This window comes from Babylonia areolata, chromosome 24 (genome assembly GCF_041734735.1).
Source record: "Babylonia areolata isolate BAREFJ2019XMU chromosome 24, ASM4173473v1, whole genome shotgun sequence".
NCBI lineage: Eukaryota > Metazoa > Mollusca > Gastropoda > Neogastropoda > Buccinidae > Babylonia > Babylonia areolata.
This window is the reverse complement of record NC_134899.1, coordinates 34474121-34484120: the sequence shown is the minus strand read 5'-3', so window position 1 is coordinate 34484120 and position 10000 is coordinate 34474121. Positions and strand designations below refer to the sequence as shown.

Below are 10000 nucleotides of genomic sequence, written 5' to 3'. Positions count from 1 at the left end.
ATTGATTTTTTTTCTGCCAGTGACAGCTGAGGTGGAGAGGAGTTAGGGATCTGCCTGCTAACTTTCCTTTTGATAAAAACAAGGGACGATAGCAAGAGAAAAAGAAAGATAGGACAAAACAACAATGAAGAAAACAAACGATAGGAAATGACATGTATTCGTACAGCGAAACACGTGTCACTCGGCATACCTTTACTAATGGACTTATAAATATCAGTTTATCATAACCTGTTTGAGAACGAGATACACACACACACACACACACACACACACACACACACACACACACACACACACACACACACACACACACACACTTCAAGTGGAAAGACGTTAAACTGAAGACATACACACACACACACGCACACACAAACACACACACACACACGCACACACAAACACACACACACACACACACACACGCACGCACGCACGCACGCACGCACGCACGCACATATATATATATATATATATATATATATATATAGAGAGAGAGAGAGAGAGAGAGAGAGAGAGAGAGAGAGAGAGAGAGAGAGAGAGAGATTGATAGAACAAGAACAAGAACAAAACTTATTGATAGAGAGTGGGAGAGAGAAAGAGAGGGAGAGAGAGAAATAAATATGACTGCATTCATTGCTTTCTTTCGAACGTCCAGTATCCCCACTATTGTATATGTACTGGTAATTCCGGTGATGGCTTCTTTAACACTTTTTTGTTCACAAAAGTTGGGTTTTGGTCTTATTTCTCAATATCTCTTGTAGAAAGACAACAAATCAATTTCGTACCACACCAGCTCTCATCAAGGCAAGGAGGCTGATGAAGGATCAGATTAACTTACACACTTGTGTGCAAAAACACCATGGCCGTGGCTTTGAAACTCATGAATGTGGGAGCAGGTCTTCGGATCGCTGATTATCGCTGTAGCCATCCTATTTTTGTGTCCTTCTCTGGCGGGAGAATGAAAAAAAAAAAAAAAACTAACAAAAAACAAAAACAGAGAACACTTTGAGGAGTTTGGATCAAGGGGAGAGGGGTATAGCTGTTAGGCAGGGATGGATGGGAGTAGCCTGTGTCTTTTTTTTCTGCTCCATTCAGTCGGAATGACCAGATAAACGAATAGATAAATACACAGATAAACCTGTATTCGCACAGAATAACACAAAGAAGCACCCACCTGCATCCCTACGCAAATGCTCTTCTATGAATGAGCGTCGGTGTTTAGAAGTGAAATCAACTAATTGACAACGCTCACTCTCTCTCTCCCTCTCTCTCTCTCTCTCTCTCTCTCTCTCTCACACACACACACACACACACACACACACACAGAGTTACACACCTTCTTGCACCCCTTTTATATATATATATATATATATATATATTTTTTTTTTTTTTTTTTTTTTTTTTTTTTATCGTCTAATATCACTGATAGTGAAAAGACGCTAAACTAAAGAACGAAAACACCCGTGAAAATAAAAAAAACCACCTCTTTCCTCAACCCTCTTCCATCCAATCTGGCGCACGCCCTTGTCCTCCCCTAGTTCCTCAAGCACACCAAAACACGTTCATTTTAAAGAAAAGAAAACAAATCGAAACAATGCAAAGCGAAACGAAACCAAACAAAACAATACATCAACAATCGCAAAAACAAAACAAAACAAAACCAAAAAAAACACACAAAAAACTAACATACTTCTCATAATCAGCTCCTCTTTCGAAACCTTGTACTACTCAGCATATCTTGACAACAACATCACCGGACTGGGGAGATAACTTGCCGGATAATAATCGGACTGTTTGTTTAGGACTCAAGGCATTGATCCCCTCTGGACTCGGAGCAAACTGCATGAGTAATCTGTGTGTTGTAAACTATCATGCGATCGACGTATGACAGGATGCGTGTCATGTTTTGGCATTCTGTGGAATCGGTGGTGTGTCTGAGCCCTGGACACAAGAGACGAAAAGCTGGTTGGTTCTGGATGGCTTAGTCCATTAATGTATGAGTCAGTTCTGATCTCGGATCGACGCAGTTTGTTTTAATCCCCCATGAATTAGCTCTGATGTCAGAACGATGCGGTTTGTCTTAATCCCCTCCATGAATTAGCTCTAATGTCAGAACGATGCAGTTTATCTTTATCCACCATTAATTAGCACTGATGTCAGAACTATGCAGTTTATCTTAATTCCTCATGAATTAGCTCTGATGTCAGAACGATGCAGTTTGTGTTTATCCTCTTTTTATGTCTGTCTCTCTGGATCTTTCTTCATTCCTCTGTTTCTGTCTGTCTCCCTACCTGTCATTTTCTTCCTTTTTATTCTATTTTATTTTCTTCTTATCTTTTCATCGCAGACCGGGTGAACAAAAGCAACAATTAAGTTTCAGTTTTAGTTTCAAGGAGGTGTTAAAGCGTGCAGACCTGTAATATACACATGAACTGTTAATGTCAACAGAGCATTTTGAGATTTTTGGATCACCGAGAAAAGACAGAGGCACATGGAAAGGAAGTTTCCGGGAGTTATTCATGAACTTGGGTGATTTTTCCGCAGGTTACCCTCACCTACATTAGAGAACAGGTAGTAATCTAACATAGAAAGCTGCTAAATTCTGCTGTTTACCGTGATACACAGACCGTGAATCCCTTGGGACTGCCAGCGAGTTGCAGGAAACCTGTGATGTTATTTGCTATTCTGTCACGCGTGAGACGATATATATCGCGCGTTACATTCTGTGTAGTCAGTGGTGCGTGTCTCTCCTACACTGACACGGGATATGGTGAACTTGTCGCGAGTGGTTCGCTCCATTACCGTGGGCGCTGTTGTTTGGATGTAAGCCTTCCTCCCTTTGCTCTGCGTGTATGTGTGTCTGAAGGACGACTGCTGGTCTTTCTGGTTGTCTGTCTTTCCTTTGGCCTCCGTCTGTCTCTCCAACTGTGTCTACGTCTCTGTCTCTCTATCTCTCACCCTTCCTCTCTCTCTCTGTGTATGTCTGTCTTCCTGTCTGTTTCTGACTCTGTGTCAGTAGGTCAAGACTTATCCCAGCACAATTTTTTTTTTTTAATATAAAACGACGGAAAAGGTGTCTCAAGATCAAAATACATTTGTTTATGTCTACACTGCATATTGATAGCATCACCCAGGGAAGACAAAGACAAAGAAAAATCAATAAATCAATACAGTGGAGAGTTAAACGTGAAACAGAGTGTTGTTTTTTTCCGTACGTTACCCTCGCCCATGAGGGGAATCAAACGGTAATCTAACTAAACTGACACGGCAGTGCAAAAGAGAACAAAGTGATGATTTTTCATAATTTGGGTTTTTGATGGATTTTGATTCTTGAACATCTCTTCTATCATATGCATAAGTTTTTCCACTGTAAAGATGTCTTTAACAATGAAACAAATTGCCAGTAAAGATTGCTTGCTGAATCACGAAAGTGTTTATTTTGTTCAGTTTCGACGTAAGTCGTCAAGTTTCTGGCCTTGACACCATACCTTGGACTTGCTCAATGATGAGTAGACCTACAACCATGAGACTTTGCATGATTGTTTTATGACATGTTATTGAAGTTTGAAGTTTTGTCACGAGTATGCATGAAAATATTCTCTGGGTTTTAATTCATAGCAGTTCCAATCTTTTTACCCATTGTAAATTTTGAAGATTTCGCAATACCCAAAATTTCAAAAAATCATAAAAAGTACAATAATTGACGAGTCAATACAATCTCACGTGAAAATGAAGATAATGTCATTGTGTATCAAGTCCACATAACAAAAAGTGTCTGCATGCACCACATGGACCACAAATCCGATTTCTGTGATACATTGTTTGGCGGTCATTTTGATTTGTTTCCATAGCAACGGGAATTCACATAAATCTAAGAACATTTTTTTGTGATCCACAAGTTATGATACACCTAGTAGACAAAAAAAAAAAAAAAAAAAAAAAAAAAAAGAGAGAGAGAGAGAGAGAGAGAGAGAGAGAGATAAGAAAAAAAAAAAGTTATTTGACTGTAGTGTCTGGCCTTAGAAATTCTACTGTTTACATGCGATTTCCACCAGTGCACCAGCACGTTGCACAGATCTGTGGTGTTACTTGTCATTCTATTGTGCGTGAAAGGATGTGTTTGGTGTATTGCCTTCCGTGGAATCAGTGATGTGTGCTTCTCATGCACTGACACAGGATTTCATGAACTGGTCACGAGTGGTTCATTGCATCACTGGGCAGTGTTAATTGGATGTCAGATAACATTCGTCTCCACTGACTCTGCTGTGTTTGATTGTTTGCCTGTCTATCTGTCTCTCTGTTTCTCTGTCTGTCTGTCTATGTCTCTGCCTTTTGTCTCTGTCCGTCTGTCTATATGTCTGCCTGTCTGATTGTCTGTCTACCTCTCTTGCTTTCGTTGTGTGTGTGTGTGTGTGTGTGTGTGTGTGTGTGTGTGTGTGTGTGTGTGTGTGTGTCCTTATCTGTATTGTCTCTCTATCTGTCTATCATGTCTTCCTATCTCTGTCTCTCTTACACAATCCTCCCATTTCTCTCCTGACCACAACACCTCCCCCAAACATCACTTCAACGACTCTCACAGTCAATTTGATAGAAAACACGAACATCACACAAAAAAAGGGAAATGAACACAGTAAAGCGGAAGTTGAAGGAGTTGTCAACATCGTTTTTTCAGCTGTCCACAGATTATGTTGATAATGATCAACAATACACGAGCTTTTCATCGAGTGTTTTTGTATTGCTTTTATGACCCTCACTGACATAGAGACTTTAAATGACTAATCTGCATTTGATCACGTATGATCTGACGGCGATCGCTGTGTTTGCTTTTTTACCGATGAAAAATGTGTCTTTGATCACATCCGTGAGAAGCAGTCTAGTGCGGAGTGGCTGATTCCGCTAATACGGTGACAGACGAGGAAATGATGTGATGCTGAAATGTTTTTTTCATATCTCTTGTTTAACTCTCTCCTTACCTTACGAACGGCGAAAGAGACGACTTTAACAGCGTTTCACCCCAATTACCACCATCAAAATATTACAAGCGGAAGGCTCTTACACTGAAGAGGTGAATGTTAACAAAGAATACCACAATTCTGACAACGGAAGCTAAAGGTTGGGTCATTGAGACACTCACTGGACATCCGAGGAGTATGTGTAGAGGAGAAGAGAGGACTGGCCGTACTGAGTGAGTTAACCTCTGGTTTCTTCATATCTTTATTTGTCTCTTTGTCTGTTCGTCTGTCATTCTGTTTCTGTATTTGCCTTTTGCTTTTCTTCTTGTCTATTTTATGTCTATGTGTATGTCTCCTGTCTGTCTGTGCGTCTGCATCTCTCTGTCTCTCTCTCTGTTTCTCTCTGTCTCTGTCTCTGTCTCTCTCTCTCTCTCTCTCTCTCTCTCTCTTTCTCTATCGCTCTTTCTCCCTCCTTTTCATCATTCATCTCCTCAACTTTTGAGTGTGTGCAACAAATGCCTTTTCACACTTTACTGAAACAGCTCATACGGCAACCTTATGCCTGCCACGTCGGATATTGCTGATTCACAGGAGAAGAACTTGATGTTTTGCTTTGGAAGGTTGAAATATCTCTGTGACTGGTACACACAGGAAACTGAGCAGGCGTTTGGAATTTTTTTCGTTAACTCTTATTGTTGTTTTTGTTGTTGTTATTTGTGTCTGTCTGTCTGTCTCTCTGTCTGTCTCCCTGTCTCTGTCTCTCTCTCTCTCTCTCTCTCTCTCTCTCTCTCTCTGTGTCTCTCTTTCTCCCCCTCTCTGTTACACACTCTATCTATCTCCATCACTCTAGGTAGCTTCTCTGTTGTTATTTTCTATCTCTCTACTTATATATGTCTTTATTACCCCTCTGCCACTCTCTTTTCAATCTCATAATTTCAACAACTTAAACTACACTCGTTTCTTCCCAACCTTTGCATCAATCATAAAACTCCAAGACCCCAAACCACCCCCCTCAAACTCTATGGTCAGCTCGGTGAACAAAGTGACTATTAACACAGGAAAACCAACATGGAAAACTCACAAAATAACGGACGTTCCATGAGTTGTTCACATTGTTGTCACCTGTCCACAGATTATGCTGATAATGATCAACAATACATGAATGTTTTAGCGAGTCTTTTCTAATTGCTGTTATGACTCTCGTCGACTGGCAGTCTGTCAATAATTAATCTGTATTCGATCATGTGTGAAATGACGGCGATCGCTGTGTTTACTGTTTGTGATGAATAATGTGTGTTTGATCATATCCTTAAGAAGCAATCTAGTACTGAGTGGCTGATTCCGTCAATGCGATAACTAACTGGAAAATGGTATGATGCTCGGATGTTGTTTCTCTCTTTCTCTGCGTCTGTCTGGCTGTCTTTCTGTTTCTGCATCTGTCTTTCCCTCTGTCTCCATGTTTTGTTTCTGTGCCTGTGAATGTCTTTTTGTCTGTCTGACTCGGTCACCCTCCATCCTCTCCTCTCCCCCCCCCCACTCTCTCTCTCCCTCTCTCTCTCTCTCTCTTGCGCACTTGCTCTGGTCGTCTTTCTGACTGTTTCTCAATCTCTGTCTACTCATCCCCGTTTCTCATAACCCCCCCCCCCCCCCCCCTCTCTCTCTCTTGCTTATTAACCCTCCTCCAAAATCCCAATATATGTATATGTGCCCATGGCCGAAATGCATTAAACATTCATTCATTCATCTCTCTCTCTCTCTCTCTCTCTCTCTCTCTCTCTCTCTCTCTCTCTCTCTCTCTCTCTCTCTCTCTCTCTCTCTCAATCTCACGATTAAAACGACTAAACTGCATTATCATTTTCTCCCCAAACGTCGCATGTATCCTGATAGCAACCCCCCCCCCCCCCCCACCCCTGTCTCCTCAAACCCTGCCATCTCACTCCACCCACTCTATGATCAGTTCGATGAACCAGGGTGAACATCAGCACAAAGAAACCAACATACTAAAATACAAAACAACTCACGTTCAAGGAGATGTCAACATCGTTTTCAGTTGTTTACAAATTATGCTGATAATGATAAGCAAGACGTTTTAGCAAGTCTTTTCGAATTGCTTTAATGACCCTCATAGGTATGTAGAATATCAATAATCAGTCCCCATTCGATCGTCTACGAAATGTTTGTGTCATATGGGACAGATTGGAGTGTGCCTACAACCCTATTAAAACCGATGCTGTTGACTGGACTTTAAGAAGCATCCATATTAATGACAATGAAAATGCTTTGCTAAACCCTTGTATATCCTCTTCCCCCACCCATCCCCATCATCTCCCCAACCCCGTCCTTCCCTTGCCCCCTCCCCTCCCTTCGTCATGTTCTGAATTGTGGCCCATGGTCGATGCTCAATAAAAACAATTTCGTTCGTTCGTTCGTTCGTTCGTTCTCTCTCTGTGTCTTTTTCCCTCTCATTCTATCTCTCGATCTGATTATTTCTTTGCTTCTCGATCTCTGTCTACTCGTCTCTTTCTTTCTTCTTTTTTTTGTTTTTTTTTTTAAACTCAGTCAATGATTCAGTCATGAATGAAACGACGGTATGCTTATTCTTTGCAATGAATAATGAATACGAATGATGCCACAAAATGATAATTTTTTATGACGTTGAAATGTTAACTATCTCCCTCGTTTCACCTCTGATTTCATTCTCTCTGTCTCTGTCTCTTTGTCTGTCAGCTTGTCTCTATGTTTCTGTATATATTTCTCTCATTACCATCGGTCTCTCTATCTCTGTCTTGCTCCCTGTCTCCTTCTCTCTTTCTCTCTTTCTGTCTCTCCATATATCTCTCTCTCCTTCTCTGTCTCTCTCATTTCCCTCCGTCTCTTCAGTTAAGTAGCACTGTATCAGTCTCTGTCTGTCTGTGTGTTTGTCTGTCTGTCTGCCTGTCTGTCTCTGTCTGTCTTTCTGTCAGCCTTTATGTTTATACTTGTCTCTGCCATTGGCTGTCAGCGCTTTAGTATGTATGTATTTCTGCGTCTTCGTGAATCAAAATACACATTCATTGAACATAACGCATGGAACAGAAATAACCTACGATTGTAGGATTTGCTGCTGCTGCCGTTGCTGCTGCTGCTGCTGCTACCGTCACCACCACCACCACCACCACCGCTGCCGCCGCCATCTCCACCACCAGCAACACACGATTAATGCTCGGTCGTAATTCAAAAGCTTTATTTGTAAAGAAATCGATATCATCCCATAACTCATATAAATGAGGAACGGTGAGAGTCAATTTCACACTTCTCAGAACTGGTTCCAAACTCGTGGATTTAAAATGCGCGTTTTGTTTTTTCGCGTGACTGTTTCTTATTATTCCCAATTTCTTATTTATATATGACTTCCTTTCAGGGCTAAGACAAGGAATGGAATGTCTGATTCAGGGAAGAAGAAGGAGGAGTAGGAGGAGGTGGAGGAGGAGGAGGACAACAATGACAACTACAGCAACAACAAAAAGAAGATTCCTCCCGCATCCTCTAGACATGGCCCCATTAGGGCTCGTTCAGCAGAGGTTTCAGCGCCGGCAGTCCACACTGAACTAACAATACTAAATCGTCAAGAGGCCACACACTGCAGGAGGCCCTGCACTGTCGCTGATCCACATGGGTGGTGTTCAGCGGGGCTTGTTCTGATTCAACATGCGCAGGTACACAACAGGTACCAGCAACGAAGTCCTTCACCTTCACCCTGTTCAGACAGCACACATCGCCTCGTCGCAAAACCAGACCGATGTGTGCTTTATTCTCTTAGGCGTCCAGGCACCCTCGCAGGAATCCGTGTTGTTGCCGCCCGTCAGTCAATCATGCGTGAAGGATTGGGTTTCATGAGGTTGCCATCCATCTGCTCGGCGGAGCGTGTCTGAACACTGATAATAGGAGGCAGCATTGGTTCCAGGCGGTTAGACCCATTAACGGTGTGATTAGTCTGATGCTGGGAATCAGTTTCCTTTTTCTTTTGTATGTGTTTGCTTCCTGTCTCTGTCTCTTCTGTCTCCATCTCTCTCTTTCTCTGTCTCCATCTCTCTCTCTCTCTCTCTCTCTCTCTCTCTCTCTCTCTCTCATTTTTTTTATATTTGTTTCTTTCTTCACGTCTTATCCTACTCCTTCATCTCCCATCATTCCCCTTCACCCACCCCTCTGGGCTTCTTTCTTTCTATCAACTTCCTGCTCCTCCTCCTCCTCCTTCTTCTTCTTCTCTCGTTCCATGGAATACTTCTTCTTCTTCTTCCTCTTCTTCTCTCGTTCCATGAAACATTTCCTTCCCACTCATTCAAACCTGACTTAAACATATAACAACAACAACAATTACATGAAACACAACACAACACAACACAACACACACACACATACACACACACACACACACACACACACACACACACACACACACACACACTCAACTCACACACTACACCCTCCCCCCCCCTACACACACACACAAAACAAATCACGCCTCTCTCTTTCTTTCTCTCTTTTCGTTTCCCTCCCTCAGACTCTAGTGGACATGGACGGACGCACGCGACTGGCCGGAGGTCAAGCAGACGACTACGGGGACGGGAAGAAGAAGAAGAAGAAGCCGTGGGCTTGCTGCTCGGCCATCACGGTGGCCATTCTGATGGACAGGGTGTCCAGGGTCATCTTCCCCTTCCTCTTCGCCTCCTTCTGCGCCTCCTACTGGACCTACTACGCCTTCTTCACGGAGACATCGCTTAGCATCTCTTCCATGGAGTCGGACAACGAAACGGAACCCCTGTTTGATCTCTGAATGTCTCTCTGTCTCTGTCAGTCTGTTTGTCTGTTTGTTTTCACCCATCTCTCTCTGTCTCTGTCTGTCTCTCAATCTCTCTCTCTCTCTCTCTCTCTCTCTCTCTCTGTCTGTGTTTCTCTGTCTCTGTCTGTCTACCTGTCTCTCTCTCTCTCTGTTTCTCTGTCTCTGTCTGTCTGTATCACGAAACGGAACCCCTGTTCGATCTCCAAAAGTCTCTCTGTCTCTGTCAGTC

The 10000-nt window shown here is 42.5% G+C and overlaps 1 protein-coding gene across 1 annotated transcript in view; it reads left to right on the top strand.

Annotated features, from left to right (window-relative positions):
* The window catches only part of LOC143299021 (glycine receptor subunit alpha-4-like), a 65257-nt gene that overhangs the window by 55240 nt on the left and 17 nt on the right, over positions 1–10000 (top strand). The window contains exon 9 of the mRNA XM_076612098.1: positions 9493–10000. This exon is cut by the window's right edge and continues 17 nt beyond it. Within this exon, the coding sequence (XP_076468213.1) occupies positions 9493–9765 (273 nt within the window). The 3' untranslated portion in view covers positions 9766–10000. The remainder of the gene's footprint in view (positions 1–9492) is intronic.